This window comes from Epithele typhae (genome assembly GCF_022376455.1).
Source record: "Epithele typhae strain CBS 203.58 chromosome Unknown BXZ73scaffold_35, whole genome shotgun sequence".
NCBI classification, from domain to species: domain Eukaryota; kingdom Fungi; phylum Basidiomycota; class Agaricomycetes; order Polyporales; family Epitheliaceae; genus Epithele; species Epithele typhae.
Genome location: NW_025954226.1, coordinates 226,195 through 242,198, shown reverse-complemented (window position 1 = coordinate 242,198; position 16,004 = coordinate 226,195). Strand labels below are relative to the sequence as shown.

The 16,004-nt window shown below is 61.3% G+C and overlaps 6 protein-coding genes across 6 annotated transcripts; 4 read left to right on the top strand and 2 right to left on the bottom strand.

Annotated features, from left to right (window-relative positions):
- Positions 1-332: 332 nt before the first annotated feature.
- BXZ73DRAFT_19576 (uncharacterized protein) lies at positions 333-2,611 on the bottom strand (the record flags this gene model as incomplete). The annotated part of the gene is made up of 10 exons (XM_048017585.1): positions 333-446; positions 511-591; positions 647-736; positions 802-821; positions 883-921; positions 1,009-1,065; positions 1,173-1,197; positions 1,540-1,887; positions 1,946-2,278; positions 2,330-2,611. Coding segments are annotated over 10 exons (1,389 nt in total), but the record flags the coding sequence as incomplete, so codon positions are not given.
- A 2,769-nt stretch (positions 2,612-5,380) lies between these two features.
- BXZ73DRAFT_49392 (barwin-like endoglucanase) lies at positions 5,381-5,876 on the top strand (the record flags this gene model as incomplete). The annotated part of the gene is made up of 3 exons (XM_048020246.1): positions 5,381-5,462; positions 5,516-5,636; positions 5,690-5,876. The coding sequence occupies 3 exons, from the start codon at positions 5,381-5,383 to the stop codon at positions 5,874-5,876; spliced, it is 390 nt and encodes a 129-aa protein (XP_047876388.1).
- An 822-nt stretch (positions 5,877-6,698) lies between these two features.
- On the top strand, positions 6,699-6,923 carry BXZ73DRAFT_49237 (uncharacterized protein; the record flags this gene model as incomplete). Its single annotated transcript, XM_048020210.1, has 1 exon — positions 6,699-6,923. A coding segment is annotated over one exon (225 nt), but the record flags the coding sequence as incomplete, so codon positions are not given.
- Positions 6,924-9,295: 2,372 nt separating this feature from the next.
- BXZ73DRAFT_90907 (uncharacterized protein) lies at positions 9,296-12,193 on the bottom strand (the record flags this gene model as incomplete). Its single annotated transcript, XM_048025802.1, has 8 exons — positions 9,296-10,273; positions 10,369-10,541; positions 10,597-10,675; positions 10,698-11,369; positions 11,402-11,499; positions 11,597-11,668; positions 11,699-11,891; positions 11,939-12,193. 8 exons carry the CDS (start codon positions 12,191-12,193, stop codon positions 9,296-9,298), a joined length of 2,520 nt encoding a protein of 839 aa, XP_047876386.1.
- Positions 12,194-12,690: 497 nt separating this feature from the next.
- BXZ73DRAFT_90906 (Clavaminate synthase-like protein) lies at positions 12,691-14,306 on the top strand (the record flags this gene model as incomplete). The annotated part of the gene is made up of 5 exons (XM_048025801.1): positions 12,691-12,831; positions 12,890-13,008; positions 13,032-13,221; positions 13,277-13,458; positions 13,586-14,306. The coding sequence occupies 5 exons, from the start codon at positions 12,691-12,693 to the stop codon at positions 14,304-14,306; spliced, it is 1,353 nt and encodes a 450-aa protein (XP_047876385.1).
- A 283-nt stretch (positions 14,307-14,589) lies between these two features.
- BXZ73DRAFT_49274 (uncharacterized protein) lies at positions 14,590-15,763 on the top strand (the record flags this gene model as incomplete). The annotated part of the gene is made up of 2 exons (XM_048020220.1): positions 14,590-15,294; positions 15,380-15,763. The coding sequence occupies 2 exons, from the start codon at positions 14,590-14,592 to the stop codon at positions 15,761-15,763; spliced, it is 1,089 nt and encodes a 362-aa protein (XP_047876384.1).
- Between the last annotated feature and the right edge of the window lie 241 nt (positions 15,764-16,004).

Here is a 16,004-nt window from a genome sequence, read left to right as displayed (position 1 = left end):
ATCCGTCTGGCCTGAGCGTCCGGCGGCGGCACCTGCTGCGCGCGAATCCGGGCTGCGAGTTCGACCCGCCTGGGCACAGGCGGAGCGGCGGGGCCGGCGTTCGCCGCTGGGGCGGGGGCGGGACCCGCCGCCTGCCCAAACACAAACTGGAACCCGTGCGGCGGTTCAAGCTGCGGGGCCTGGATGAACATGCGGGCCTGCTGGACCACCCCGTGGAGGGCGTCCCCGAAGCGCAGGTGGAGCCGCGCCGCGGCCTGCATCTGTAGGTGGTGGTGCGCTTGTGCGTGGGCGATGGCGGCAGCAGGCGCGCCCACGTGCGCCGGCCCGGCGGCTGGCGGGGGCGGGAGAGCGGGAGGGGGCGGGAGGTCGACCGCAAGATCGCGCTCGTCGACGTCGGGGTGCGCGCGCTTGTACTCTTCGGCGGCTCGCCTTGCGGCGGCGGCGACCTGCGGCGAACAGACGAGAGTATCGTGAGCGCCGGTTACGCCACGTCGAGAAGACAACACGGACCTCGTCGTTGTGCCGCGTTTCGACATTCCCAGATGCGTCCCACAGTGGGCACTTCTTGGGGTCCACTCGGCCTCCGCCCTGCTACAGAGCGAGTTAGAGGCGCTCGGGCCAAGCGACGACGTGACTGGGAACTTACTGGGTTGTTGAAGTGCTCGTAGCCTGTGATGACTTTGCGGCACACGTAGCACGACAACGTGCGGCAGTGCGGGCAGGTCATCTTGTTGCACTGGTAATTAGATACCGTCAGCGCGATGAAGGCAAGTATGGACGAGGCCGCCGAGATCTACTCACCCCCATCTCTTTGACGAATGCTGAGGATAACGCAAGCGCCGATTTAGCGCCCATTAACCGAGGCGGAAAAACAAGACGCACCTTTCTTGCATCGGGGACAGTTGCGCATGAGCGCGGCAGCTGGAGAGAGATCGGATATGTCAGAGCCTGCCTCTCGCACCGTCCGACACCGCGGGGCAGAATCAGCGCCGTCAAGTCGACACTCACTCATCGCTTCCTCGACCGTGTGCCGGGCGTCCAGCTTCTTGTCGTCGTCGACTTCTGCTCGATCGGCGGATCAGCGTGCGTTCTGGCATAATAACTGCGAGGCGGTGGCTCCGCAAGAAGTCGGAGCGGCAGCCACACGCCCGCTCCCAGGCGGGGGTACGTACCTTGGCAGCTCTTCGGGAGGTGGTCCTGTGCGCGAGGGAAGAAACAGAGGGAATCAGCTTCGCGTTCCAGGCAAAGAACGGACTCAAACAGACGTCCGTCGGCGCGTCCAGACGTCGCGCGGTCGGAACTCCGCGAGAGAGAAGAGTGTGGGCCGGACAGGGCAAAGGGAAGGGGTGGACGAGCCTCGCCCACGCCTTGTCCGACCGGCTCCCCGAGCGGGCGGGGCCGAATGGTCGGGCTCCGAAGACAGGCTGCGCAGGACCGCAGGGCCACGAAGAAGCCCCGCTTGCTAGATGAAAGCCGAAACCACCCCCCTGGGCCTTGCCCCGGCCGTTCTAAATTACCGACCTCGAGCGGGACACTCACCAGCTTCTTGCACTGTCGACACGTCACCGCACCGCACTCCGTGTTGTCGCACCGGAAGAGGCGCTCGTGCTCGTTCTCGATCACGACCTTGTACTCGCAGAACGGACACTCCTCGAGACCCTCGAGCCCGGCGGCCTCGATCTCCTTCCGCTGCTGGATGCGCTCGTAGAGCTCGAGCAACTTCGGCGTCAGGAACCGACGGAGCTCCGAGTCCGGGAACGGTAACTTGCACCCAGACTGGTCCATGCAGACGATGTGCGCGTCGTGCTCGCCGAGTTTCGTTTCCGCGTACGTCGTCATGCATGACATGCAGAACAGATGCGCCTCGGGACACTGCACCATCTTGGACTGAGCATGAGGCGAAGGGTTAGTGGCGCATGGGGGAATGAAGCGATGGGAGACGTACGAAGGGATAGTCGGTGAAGCAGCACCCGCACTCGATGCTGTCTTCCTCGAGCATCGCCTGTTCCTCTGGGATCTCCGTTGCGCGCTGTACCTCGTGCACTTCTTCCCTCCCCTGGATCCAACGGAGCTCAGCGCTAAGCTCTGGATCAAAGCGTTGGCGGGCCTTGCCCTTGCCCTTCGTCCGAGGGCGCGATAGTCGCTTGAAGGGCAGGGGTGCCAAATTGTGGCGCTCAAGGAGCATGAGGTACGCAGGGGCGTATAGGTTGTTGTTGTCCTGGAGAATTGCGCGGAGGTACGCCGTGGGAGTTTGAGGGAAGTCTTTCTCCAGCTGCGACTGTGTACGCAAGATAAGTGATCGGTTCAGTCGCAGAAAGTGAACACGTACGATTGCGAGGTCCAAATAGAACGCTGACTTTTCCGCTCTTCGATTCTTGTCCCCGTAGTCAACACGCGTCTTCACCGAGCGCCCGGCGCTGGTTGTGACATCATCATCTTCGTGTGTCCGCTTGCCTTTCCCCTTCGCCTCGATCTTGGGGTATCCTGGGTCTTCAAACAACAGGTGGAGGACGGACTCGACGACCTTCTCCTTGAAGCTTGGATAGTGTTGCTCCACAAGCGAGAAGACGTGCGCCGGAAGAACGTCGGGGATTATTTCGAGCACTTGGGCACGTAGACGTCGAAGGGCGGTTCATCGATAACCATCTCTGCCGCTTGAACCGGCGCGTTTTGAGGCCAATTTGTAGCTCGGGAGGATCGCGTTGCTGCGCTGCAGCACCACCTCGTCGTGTCTCCGCGGGGGGTGCGGGTGCAGGCTCTGCGGCGGCTGAACGCGCTCCAGGAACAGGTGCTGCGGTAGTGGGTGCCTTAATGCCTGCAGGTCGCGAGCCGAGGGTGGGTCGAGCGCGGTGGGCGAAGATATTCAGAGGTTCTATGGCGTCGTTGAGGTCGGGAAGGAACAGAGGCAGCTTGGCGGGCGCAGCCTCTGGCGAGGGGGAAAGTGGTGGCGGGGAGGGTGGACTCCTCTGCATGCGCTTGCCCGACGGAGTCGAGACTTCTTCGATGCTGGGTGTTGGTTGGAGAGTGAGTTTCGCTTTGCCCTTCCCTTTGTTCTGGCTATGTGAAGTCGAGGGCGCGGCTGGTGTTCGGCGTGTATTCGAGCGTCGCGATGGGCCGGGTTGTGATACTTCTGGCTCTGAATCGCTGAGTTCGATCACACTCCCGGTGGGTATCTTGCGCTTTGAGCGGCGGGGTGGGGGAGCTCTCGTTCGTTGGCGGGCCGGGACTTCTCGGACCTCCTCATCGTCGATGAGTATGAAGCTCATGGTACATAAACCAGTATCTGGAAAGACTGAGATCAGTGTCAAGTTTTGTCTCCCTCCCAGACAGGCCAACAATCCGTCTGCGCCCCGCGCGGCGCAAGCTCGCTCAGGGATGTACTGAGTTCGTACCGCAACTCTCCGACATGGGGCACAGCGTGCCCCAAGTCTACGCAGTAAACAGAAAAGAGAACGCATATAGGCTCCCAAACGACTGGAGGAGTTTCCTTCCGACGCCGCGACTTGTACTCACCTTCAGAGGTGGTCAGTTGGGGAACTGCCGGCTTGTTGCGGAGTTTTTATATCAGTCTGCAAAATGAATCGTATAAGTAGGGAGCGACAAGGGTGGCACGGCAAGTGCATTCAGTGTGGCAGGTGGCCCCACGAGCAGCGACGAAGTCATCCCGTCTACAGTCCCGACTGCAGTCCCCTGAAAGCGCACCCCTAAAAGCGCATGTGTATGCAGGATTCTTTCGAGCGAGAGACAATGGGGATGAAGAGAGGTAAGCATGGAAATGCTGCGCGTCGACGTCTGAAAGGGGGGTCTAGTCGCAACGGGAGAAACAACAGAGAGCTCAGGTCACAACTCGGCGGGTAGACCACAGCAGCATCTTCCACGCTCCTTCCATCGCCACGGACGACCGCTGCATCGCGGCGGGGCAGGATGGCAAGGGGTGGGCCACATTGGGGTCTCTGACCACCTTGCCATGGTCGGTCTCCGTGCGTTGAAACGGACGACCGCGAGACATCCGTCCGCTCCCCGCGCAGCGCATGTGTCGCGATGTGCGCCAATCTGCATCGCCCTTGTGTCGAGCAAATATCAGAGAGAGACGTACCGGTGTGATTGCGAGATGCTCTCCTAATCCGGGGTCCTATAGTCTTCCTCTGGTCCTCCGGGAGTCGTTCTCTCGCGTGGAAGGGGAATAGATGTACGTGGAGTCGAGAATATAGACGCGAAACGTTTGGAGTAGTAGCAAGACAAGAAAAGCCGAGTGGCGAGAGGTTGTCAGAAATGAGAACAACTTCATCGCCGTCGCCCTGGGCTGTTTGCCGGGGCGCGCTCACGTGCCGCGAGTCACGACGTGACATGGACCATCACGTCGTGTGTCGGAAAATCCAAAGTCAGGGCGGGCACGTGCAACTGAAAAGGGGAATGTCCGCCTTGCGCGTCCATCGCGTCTCTCGAGCCTCGACCACGACCACATCCCGCCCACGCTGTCGTATGGACGCGACCTCCAGCATCGACAATACTATTTACGACAGCGTTTTAATGCCCATCCAGTGCCACCAAAATCTCGAGTTATGCGCTGCCTTCGGATTCATCGTTCGAACTTCGCGATCGTCGAATTTTGACCCTCCTAGTGGCTGTCCCTTTGCTCGCACCTTCGGCGCCAACATCACGCGTCACGCCTGCTCTCACGCAGATGCCTACTTCCTGACCCAGAACGTATTCAAAGCCGTGAAACACCTGGATACAGCATCCGGTCGATGCTGATGTATTTGCAACTTGACTCGCGGCGGCCCAGAGCACATTGTCTGGTGCATCACCTAGGAGACTCCATCCACGTGCGGCGCTTTGATCTCCATAGTCCAGCCTTTCGCCGCGAGCGGACGAGACGCAACTGCTTAGGTGAGCAACTCTCCATCTGTTTGTGCCTCGTGTCTCATCTCCCAACATCTGCAGTCGTCGCGAGCTGCGCACTTATCCTCAGGCGTCTTTTCACTGTCTCGTGCAAGCCACGCTTGTTCCGCGAACCCTTCTCCTCCGTTGAAGACCGGAGGCAGCGTGTTCTTCCACCGTCCTACTTTGCAAACCGAGGCGGATTTAGCTCTGGGATGTCAAATCTGCCAAATCCGACGCCCAGCGCGCACAGGATTTGAGGCGATTCATCACCGGCATACCGTCAACATCAGTAGATACGCTGATGGCCGCAGCCTGCCCAGCCCGCCTGACATGTGCGACAGACGACCGTCGGACGCGCGCCTCGCCATCTCCTTCAGCTATAAAACCTGGCCCTCCTGCGTCGTCGTTTCCTCAGTTTGTAACTCACCTTCGCTTCTCATCACAGTTTTACTTTCGGCCCGGTGCCTCCCCCCTCGTACTCTCTCTCATCTTCATCATGCGTTTCTCCGCTGTTCTCCTTGCTGCCCTCTCCGCCGTCACTGTCGGCTACGCCCAGACCGCCAGCGGCACTGGTGACCGTACGTCCCCCGCTTCTCCTCGGGCTGAGTCCTCTAGCTCATCTCCTCCTCAGTGACCTTCTACGCCCCGGGTCTCGGGTCCTGCGGTCACACCAACACCGATGCCGACTTTGTTGTCGCCATCGACACCGCGACCATCACCAGCTTCCCTGGTGCCACGGCGAACCCCAACCTGTACGTATCCCGCTCCCTCTCTCGCTCTCGCATCTCGCTCACATCTCGTGCAGGAACCCGATGTGCGGTCGCCAGATCTCGATCACCGTGCCAGGTGCAGCTGGACCGGTGATGGCCACCGTCGTCGACACCTGCTTCGGGTGCGCGCGCGGCAGCATCGATGTTTCCCCCGCTGTCTTCCAGCAGGTCGCCGCACTCAGCGTTGGCCGCATCAGCGGCGTCTCCTGGACGCTCGTCTAAGGAGGAGATTCCTTGATGATCATGACTCCGCTCACGACGATGTACGATACCCCTTCGCACTGTAATGAACTGTGATGAAAGTGAAACATACTCCCTGGTGTGATGTGTGAACCCGCGCTTTCAAGTGTCTATACTCTGAACGCTGACACCTTTTACCACGCATTTTGTTCGTGGCTTCAGCCTAGCAGGCGGCGGAAAGCCGCCGCAAGCCATGGTAGATATTTACCTCGCGCCTCTGTTCACCTGTGCGCTGTGCGGAATGAGCATGTGCGCTCCCTAGCTCTCATCGGGGCTCCATATGACTTTAGACGCGTGTGATAAAGGGAACATAGAAGTGGCGCTTTGACATTCGCTATGATCCTGATTCCTGGCGTCAGGTTGTCATTTATAAAGCGCCTTTAGTTGAAAGTGGGTATGCTTCGGGCCGTGTGGATATTTTGAAATTGATTATGAACGTGTGCACAAGTCATACTCGTACGTGCGTAACTCCGAGTCGGTATACCCGTACAAGTGCCCCGCTGATGAGAGTTCACGGGATGTACAGCTGCCGGACTTAGACCCACGGCGCTTGCGCGCCCCACCGCTTTTCCGAGCCCTTGACTTCCGTTCTTAAAGCACGCGAGGTATGTGCGTGTCGAGCACATTCAAAATCTCCGATTCGCCTGATATTATGGTCCTGACGATGTCCAGGTACGAGCACTGTGCCCCTACCGGTCTTACTTCCAAGATCTTTTAGCAACACTGCCTCGTAGCACTGTTATCCCCGCTCGCCCTCAAACCCGCACCCGACACCCGCATCGAACCCACGAACTGGCCCAGAAGATGCGCTCGATACTCGACCTCCCCGGGGAGGTCATGGACTTCGTCATCGACCACCTCCACGCTGACTTCCCCACCCTCCAAGCCTGCACGCTCGTCTGCCACGCCTGGCTCCCCGCCGCTCGCTTCCACCTCTTCAACACCCTCATCTGCGAAGCCGCGCACGGTCGCACCTCCACCGAGTTCGTGAACTGGGCCTCCGCCTGCCCCGCTGTTGCGCCCTACGTTGCCACCGTCATCATCCAGGATGCGCGCGCGCCCACAAGCCCATCCACGGGCATGCGCCGCGGACCCATCCCCCTGGTGCCCGCAGAGGACATCGCAGCGCTGCAAAACGCGTTCCCGCACCTCCGCCGGCTCGTCCTCCGCAACATCAGCATATCCTCCGCCATGCTCCCGCACGCTGCGAATCAATCCGCGCGCGGCGCGGGCCTCGCACACCTCGTCGTCTCGCGCTGCCGCACCCAGGACCTCACCTTCCGCCCGCTCGCGCACATACTCTCACTGTGGGAGACGATCGATAGGCTCGAGGTCCTCTACCCCGTCTGCACGTGGAACGCGACCTGGCTGTGTACCCGCTGCTCGCTGCGCTCCCACGCACGCTGCAGGTCCGGCAGCTCCACCTCGACGCCGAGGACAATACGTTCGCCGGCGGGGTGTCCGCGCTGCTCGACGTGTTCGCGAACGCGACCCCGCGCTGGCCGGTCGACGCGCTCAGCCTCGGGCTCGCGGCGATGTTCCGCGAGCGCACGCTGAGCCGCCTCCTCCCGCTCTGCGCGGCCACCCTCCGCGAGCTCACGATCGACGTGATGCCGAGCTTCCTCGAGGACATGCCGTTCGTGTACAGCAACCCCGGTGCGTGCTCCCTGCCCCCCGCCCGCGCACGCTCCCCGCCCCCGCTCTCCCCTGCACACGCGCTGACCCCGCGCCGCAGCCCCAGTCCGGAGCGCGCTCCTCGAGCAGCCCGCGCTCCGGCAGTGCGCCGCGCTCCACACGCTCAAGCTCAAGTTCCTCTCCGTCGCCGGCTACCGCGGCATCAACGACGCGGCGACCTCCCCCTTCGTCTGCGGGCCCGCGTTCGCCGCGAACACCGCGCTCGCGCGCGCCGCGCCCCCGGCCTCCGCACGCTCGTGCTCTCCTTCCTCCACGTCGGCGCGGTGGACGGCCCGTGCTCGACGCGCTCGCGGCGCTGGAGTGGGCGGAGCTCGAGGACGTGCTCGTCGCGCGGGCGCACACGAAGGTCGTCTGCGTATTCAACCGGGACGCGCAGGGCGACGTCGAGGCCCATGTGGACGCGGCGAACCGCACAGTGGGGCGCGTTCCGGAGCACGATGTCGTTGGAGGCGGAGATCGCCCGACGGTGGTGACCCAGGCGGAGCTGTTCGCCGACCTGTTTCGGCGCATGCTGTCCAAGGTGAAGGAGGCGGGGCGGTTGCAGGTCATCCATGTACGTTGAAGGGGAGAGGCGGGCGTGGGGGTCCACTAGCATGGACTGCAGTGTTACCAACGTTTCCATGAGCATTGATCGGGTGGACTAGTCGTCGAGGGTTACCTGTTGTAATCCGTGTAGATTCCTGAATACTTTGAAAGCGTGTCATCACGATTGCCTGTATAGACGGCGACTCCACTGGCTGCTCCTTTGCCCTCCTCTCCAAGTAGCCCTCGTTCCCGCCGTTCCAGAATCCTATATCTCGACTACTGCACAACTGCTTCACCGCCGAGCGCGCCCAATGCACACTTCCTCGGAGGCACCTCTACCTCAAGGCCTCACTATCGGCATGCGCTACGAAGAAGTCTGGTCGATGAAGACGATACTAGCACTCGACGAGCAGATCGACGAGCAGATCACACTCGCCGCCTCGACCCTGCGCATGCTCGCGTTCGTGGCAGCCGCTGATCGCCCAGGCTCAACCTCCCCGTGTACATGGCCCGAATTCGTCGGGTGGCCTCTTGAACGCACACAAACAGACAAGGTGGTACAACGCGAGCGCAGAGCGCGCCCAGAGGGCGCGGTCCGAAACCAAAATAATGAGCTATGTAGGGTACATCCTTTGGGGGCGCAGGGCAAAGGCAGCTATACAGACACGGGGCGCGGACCCGAAGGTACATTCGACGCGGGACGCGGAAAGCAATGCATCAGGGTGGGGGTGCGGAGATGGTTCTACTGTACGTGCGGCGGGGCGAATGAAAGATGAGAGGGAAACAACGAGCGAATGCGAGAACGAAAGCGGGGCAGGAGGGAGCGTGAGCGTAAATGAGCGTGACGTGCGTGCGAGTGCGTGCGAGAAGGATGCGACGACGAGCCGATGGTGGTGGTGGGGATGGATGGTGGAAGGGTGAGGGAATGCGAAGTGCGTCAAATTAAGGTATGTACAGCCTGAAGGTGAAGCCCGAATGGTTCGATATGCGCAGTGGACGGGGAAGGGTCCGTGGTCAAATTAAGCACTCAGACGATAAGAGACGGCGATATGGGACGATGAGTGGAGTGGGATAATGATATGGGAGGGAGCGGGATCGGGACGCGGTGAGGATGGGATGGGGGCATTGGCATGAGGGAGCATAGTGCATATCGCATGGTCAGACGCACACGGCGTATCGCGCTATCGCAAAACGCCGTGCTCAAAGCTGAAATCTTCGCCGTCGAGGTCGAGCGGGGGCATGTCCCCGAGGTGCATCTCGTGCTCCGGACGGAGGTTGAGGCTCACCGGGGACCCGGTCGTGATCGAGAAGCTTGCCGTCGTCGGCGACACGTTCCCTGCGGATGACATGGACCGGTTCGCGACGTCGCTATAGCCTCCACGCGACTGGGGTTTCCCGTGCGCACCGGGACTTGATCCTTTGCCGAGGTGGGCGTACACCATTGTCGGTGAGCCAGACGGGGAGATGTCGCGGAACGAGTCAGGGGGATCCTCGTCGCGCATCAGCATCGACATGTTCGACGGTAGGGAGGCGAACTGCGAAGAGGAGGATCCACTGGCACGTCGCCGGCTCGGCGGGGGCAACGCGTCGCGCGGGTCCAGGGGGGAACGCGAGCGCGATTGGGCGGCGCGCACGCTGTCGAACGAGGTGCGCACATCCGTGAAGGGAGCCCGATCGCCGCGCGGCCGCAGCGAGCTGTTGCGTGAGTGCGAGGCACTCCGCAGACCGTGATCCGGGGTCGCCGTCTGCGGCGGGCTGGCGTACAGCGACGAGTACACGGAGCGACCGGTGTTGATCTGCGAAATGGCCGAGGTTTGCGGAAAGAGGACTTGCTGGATGCGCTCCTGGGTGTCCGCGAGTTTGTCCTCGAGCGCCTGAATGCGTTCCCGGAGCGAGCCGTTCTCCTCGCGAAGCATCTTCGTCGTCCGCTGGGAGTCCGCCAGGGCGTTGAGTAGGGCGCTCGTTTCAATCGCGTGCTTCTCTTGCATGAGCTGGAGCTCCGCAGACACCAAGGAAGAAGCGGACACGGATGTGGGGGCGGTCGAAGCGGCGGAGAAGACGGTGCGAGGCGATAATATCGCTTCCCCAGTGGAGAGACCCTCCGGGTACCCCGCAGCACGTGAGATGCTGCGTTGTGCCCACGAAGAGCTCGAGCCCGCCTCGGAGTAGCCAGCCCGTGACGGGTGTAGCGCGAAGGACGCTCCCTGTCGAGGCTACCGCGAGTGGATCCGAAACGAGACGCTGGCCGGCTCACGGCGCTCGGAGACGTTTCCTGGCCGTCTTGGTCGAGGAGCCCTGCCGCGGCAAACGCCCGCGCCGTTCGTGGACCAAGCCAATCTGTCACCGAACGCGGACCGAGATGGTGCTGAGAGGGTAGAGGCGGAGGGGACATCATGGTGACTGGCTTCTCGATAACCTTGTACTCCGCTTCCTTGTCCGGATGCCAGTGGGGCCGCGAGGAGAGGGCGTTCGGTGTCGAGACTTGGACGTTCTCGTTCGAATTGCAAGCGACTTGGCGCGGTACCGACGGAAGAGGGTGCGCGGGAGGAAGGAGAAGCAGACTCACGGTCGACGTCCCAGTACTGGAGTTAGTCGAGAGGCGGGGGGTCGCGAGCTGATCCCTGAAATGGACGCGCGAGCGGGTGTCATAAGACGGGAGGCTGCGCTCCTCCGCTCGCCGGTGGTGCTACCGTTGCCAGTGCTGCCCGGCCGTCGATTTGGGGTGCTGTCAATAGAAGGCGCCCGGGTAATTCGCATCCGCGAACTAATGGAGCTCCCAGACGCAACACGGTCGGGGCTTGAGGACATTGCACGGCTGGAGGGCAGGCTGGTGACGGGCGACGGGGGTCCGGAGAGGACGCCGGTCCCAAACGTGGGCCGATCGGAGACGGAACGTGTAATGCGTGGCAGGGAGGTCGTGGCGGGGTGCCGTGGCGCCGCCGACAAGGACGTAGGCAGGTTACGACGCAATGAGTTGCTTGCACGCGGCTCATGTGTTGACCCGGGACCAGGGGACGTCGTGGTGGAGGAGGGGGTCTTTGGGGGTGGGGTCGGAGGACGACTGACGGAGTAGGCCGTGACGGCAGGATCGGTGCTGCTTCCGCGCACGCGATTCGGGCTTAAGAGCGCGGCAAGATCGGGATCGAGTGTGTGCAAATTGAAGCTATCATCTGGGCTCTCAGGTGTTCGCCCACGACTAATGCTGGAGTCGGACGGCACGTCGTCTAGAACGATGCTATCGCCGAGCCAGGACGGCTTGCCGGGGCTCGCGTTGAGCGCGCAAGGACTTCGTCTTTGATCTTCGAGGAGGAAATGTTCAACGCAGAGGTATCATTTGACGGCGAGGTGCTACCACGCCTGGTATCGTGGGGAGAGGGATGAAGAGCTGCGGCTGGAACGAAGGACTCAACCTGAACCCGTCTTCGCTCGCCTGCGAGGCGTTGAGACTGGGAAGGTGCTTCGAGATGCCAGACGTGTCTGACTCGAGATGGTAGAGAGCTCGGTCGATGCGAGTGCGGGGGTGGCAAAGGGGGATGCTACGTCCGCGTTCAAAGCTGCGAGTAGAGAGGAGCGGAAGTACTCACCTAGACCCTCCGAGCTGGGACTGTGCGCTGGTGACTGGTTTGTCGACGATGTGTTCGTCCGACCCACGGGGGATGAGCTGGTGCTCATGGATGGTTGGAACTTGACGTCTCCGGGACGAGGCAAGTCGATCGAGAGCACATATTCGTCCTCCGACCTCCGCATTGACTTCAGCTGCGGCGATGACGCGCGGCGCTCAACTTGCACGGAGCGGCGCACAGGTCCGAGGGTGCTGAAATGACTCTTGGATATGCTGATGGACTCGTGTTCGTCGCCGCTTGCTTATTCCCTCCGCCGATGCCGAGCAAGCTCTTGAAGGTGCGGAAAGAGGTGCTGCCGCTCGAGGATGTCGGGCTCGCTGCCGGGTTGGCGAGGGAGGGGCTGCCACTCACGGAGGGGTAGCGCGAGGGCGGGACGAGTCCTAAGCTGGGAGAGGACAGCAGGCTTGGGCGCGAGCTCATCACTGGAATTTGGGAGAATCGTTGTGTGTCCGCCATCGCGTCCGTCGGTGGTTTTGAAGTAGTGGGTGTATGCGCTCAGCTCGCGATCGACATGCTAGGCGAGGGTGGTGGGGGGCGAAGGACGCGAACAGGTAAGCAGCGAGTGACGGAACGGAGGCGAGCGGGGGGAGCGACAGCGTGAGGGGGGAAAGGCGGTGAATGGAGGGAGGAAGGGCGGTGAATGGAGGGGGAAAGTGGTGGGGGAAGAACAGAAGGCGGCGACGACGCAGCAGGGGCCGACGCGCTCGATGTTCAGGTCGAGGTTCCACATCAGCGGCAGGCACGACTGTCGGCCACTTCCCTTTGCGACCTCGTTTACCACGACTATCCTTCGACTATCCGATCACTAAATGGGTCTATTAGCTCGGTAAGCCCGTCAACAAGCAGCCATTACTCGGCATCAAATACGAGTCGCTACCTGCCACTTCCGCGAGCCTGATCGAACGCTCTCAACATCATCGGCCACGCGGTTTATCCTTGAAAGTGCTCAAAGCATGCCAAAACGACATCTGCAGCTCGCAAGGATTGATCCAAGCATTTCTGCTCAGGATTTCTACGCGGAGTATATCTCAAAACGTCGACCAGTGATCCTCACAGGCCTCCTCGACGACACATCCTTCAAGGGTGAAAAATGGGTGCGCAGACTGGCAGCTCGCGGCATCTTTCAATCCCCTCGTTGACCTCTGAAGGCAGACGAATATGTCCTACCTTAGCAAAAAAGCGGGCGACATTGAGGTTCTCGTCGAACCGATCCATCCGATCGCGAACCAGTACGGCACGGACGTAGAGCGCGTCTCGACGACGTTCGGCGAGTTCCTGCGGTCCCTGGGCGGAGAGGCGAGCGTGTACCCGTACCTACCACGCAGTATGCAGAAGAGAGCCCGGACCCCGAGACGGTCTTCCCACCACCGACCAACGCGCTCAAAGACGAATTCCCGATCGTGCCGCGCATGATGGGCAACCTGTTCCTCCAGCAGGTGAACCTCTGGCTCGGACGCTCCAAGGATGGATCGTCGTCCGGTCTTGTGAGTCGTCTCATATGTGCAAGTCTCGTTCCTGTGCTGAGGCGTGCGCGACCAGCATCACGACTTCCACGACAACCTCTACTGCCTCCTCCAGGGCAAGAAGCGCTTCGTGCTCTTCTCTCCGGACAACGTCGAGCACCTGCAGCCGCACGGGACGCTCGCCGTACTCCACCCGAACGGGCTCATCGCGTACTCGGACATCCCCGTCCGCGCAGACGGGCTCGCGAAGCGCGCGGCGTGCAAAGCTCGCATCGGCGCGCTGGAGCGCAAGATCGACACGCTGAAGAGGAAGGCGGACGGGAGCCCGAAGAAGGGAAGGGGAAAGCCAAGGGCGGCTCGACAAAAAAGACGCGAAAGAGCTCAGGAGGCTCGTCGCGGCGCACGAAGAGGCGCTGGATGATCTTGCGGAGCTCGAGCTCGAGGAAGGAGAGGGCGATGGGGAGGACGACTTCGACTCGCTCATGAAGGGGCTGGACGACTTCGAAGCGTCAGCGAGCGGTCTCGAGGAGGATATCGTCGAAGCTGGTCCATCGCAGCCGAAAAGCAAGGGTCAAAGGGTCCAGGACGAAGATGACGAACCAGACGAGGACGAGGACGAGGACGAGGACGAGGAAGACGGCGAAAATGGCGACGAGGCAGACGCCCCAAGTGAACCCCCTTCCTTCTCTCGAATCCCGACCGCGCACCTCCACAAGTATCTCGATATCCCCACCACGGCTGCTTTGCCTCCAGACTTCGATGCGTCTGCGTTCAAGTCCCTCGAAAAGGCGACTGCCCCATACGTCGTCGAGCTCTCCGCCGGCGAGATGCTTTACCTCCCAGCATCCTGGTGGCATGAAGTTACGTCGACGTCTTCTTCTGAAGGCGAGGTACACATGGCGTTCAACTATTGGTTCTATCCCCCGGACGTACTCGACAATTTCGAAGCTCCGTACGCCGACGAGCTGGTGTGGGGGTACTTGCGCGAGAAGAGCAAGAGCGATGTGCAGGGGCAGGACGGTGCTGATGAGGAATCGACCGCCAACCGAGGAAAGAGGCCGAGGAGATTGGAAGAAGGCCCATCTTCGAAGAGAGCGAGGCGATAGGAGGTCCTGTAGTCGTGTGGGGCTTGAAGGCGAATGCGCGAAGTAAAAACGACCCCGGGGGGTTCGAACACTCGACTGTACTACATACACAATTTCTCACTGGCGTCAGTTATGTACGCGCGCCCTGGTCACCAGCCTGCTTGACGCCTAGCAACCGTACCTCGATACCACCAACTGAGAACTGAACCACAGCGATATCCTCTCCAGAGGACTGAAAAGTGTGTAATGCATCCGTCGGTACTGCGAGGCATTTGTCACTCACTCCTTCTCATCAGTTCGTATCATGGATCAAACTCCGGTCGAGATCCTCGACACCATCTTCACGCTCGCATGCACAGATGGCGGATTCACCGGATGTTCACTTTCTCTTGCATCTCGCCAAATCGGAGAAATAGCTCGCTCCAGTCGGTTTTACTCCGTATCCCTCGACATCTTCAACGCGCCGGATAGAGTCCAAGCCTTCACCACATGCTTCCTCGCAGAACGCGCACGTCCAGTTCAGTGGACGCCGCCTCGCGTGCGCCATCTCCACCTCGTCTCCGGAGAGCCGTTTGCGAAAATCCAAGGAAATCCAAAACTGGACGGTGATACACGGAGAACCGCTCTTGGAGAGCAAGCCCTCGCATTGCTCGACCTGATCGCGCCCGATCTCCTCACCCTCACCCTCGTCGGGACGGTGTTCCCTCCGCCCGCCTTAGTTAGCAGCACACTCAACTTCCCGCACCTGCAGGAGCTCGCCATCATCGGCGGTAAAACGCGCTTCGCTCCCTGGATCTCAACGTGCACCGGCGCACCCGCGTCTACTTCCGTCCCCACGTCCGCGGCGCCGGCGTTCCCACAGCTGACGCACCTCCGCGTCACCACCGATCTCGACGCACAGAACTTGCGCACCTGGGCAGCGCGCGCGCCGAAGCTCGCGCACGTCCGCTTCGAGTGCATCGACCTCAACACGCACAGCTGGGTCGGCGCCCACCGCGCGGCGCAGGGTGTCGTCGGTGCGTACCTCGCGTGCCCTGTGACGCAGTCCAGGCTGACCCGGAGATGGCACAGGCCCCGCGGACCGGCCCCGCGAGAGCGATGACCCGGAACCCAAGTTGCCGGCCCTCAGGACGCTGATCATGCAGCGTTGCCCCGGCGCGGTGCCACCAGAGCGCACGCGAAGGCCTGGGGTGCCCGGATCGGGGTGGTCGATGGAGCAGATGTTCGCGGTGTACGATGAGGAGCTGCAGAAAATCGCGCTCGGTCCGTGCCGTGTCGGAATACCCGCGCTCAGTCGCAACGAGGACGGAAGTCACAAACATCCGCGCGGGGAGGTCTTTCGGAGGTGGTTGGATCGGCTGGAGGGAGGTCCGGGGTGCTGGGGGGTGAAAGCGGAATGGTTTGTGGATGGTCTGCTAGGAGACAACGAGGAGTTTTCGGAGCACGAAGGCGAAGAGGAGACTGCAGCATTTTCTTAGAGCTAATGTTACGCAAAGAGAGGATCGAACTCGCGGCTCCCCAAAGTCGGGTGACGTCAGCAAACTCACGTGGCAATTTCGGTCGGAACGTCGAGCGTCTTGCTCGGGCTCAGGCTCAAACCCTCTGGATCCTGCAATAGACACTGCGGAGACATCAAGAAAACTGGAAGACATCTAGCACTCATTTCGAGCGGCGAATTTGCCGCGGCCAGCCAGAAAGATCGCGCACAACTTCACAGAA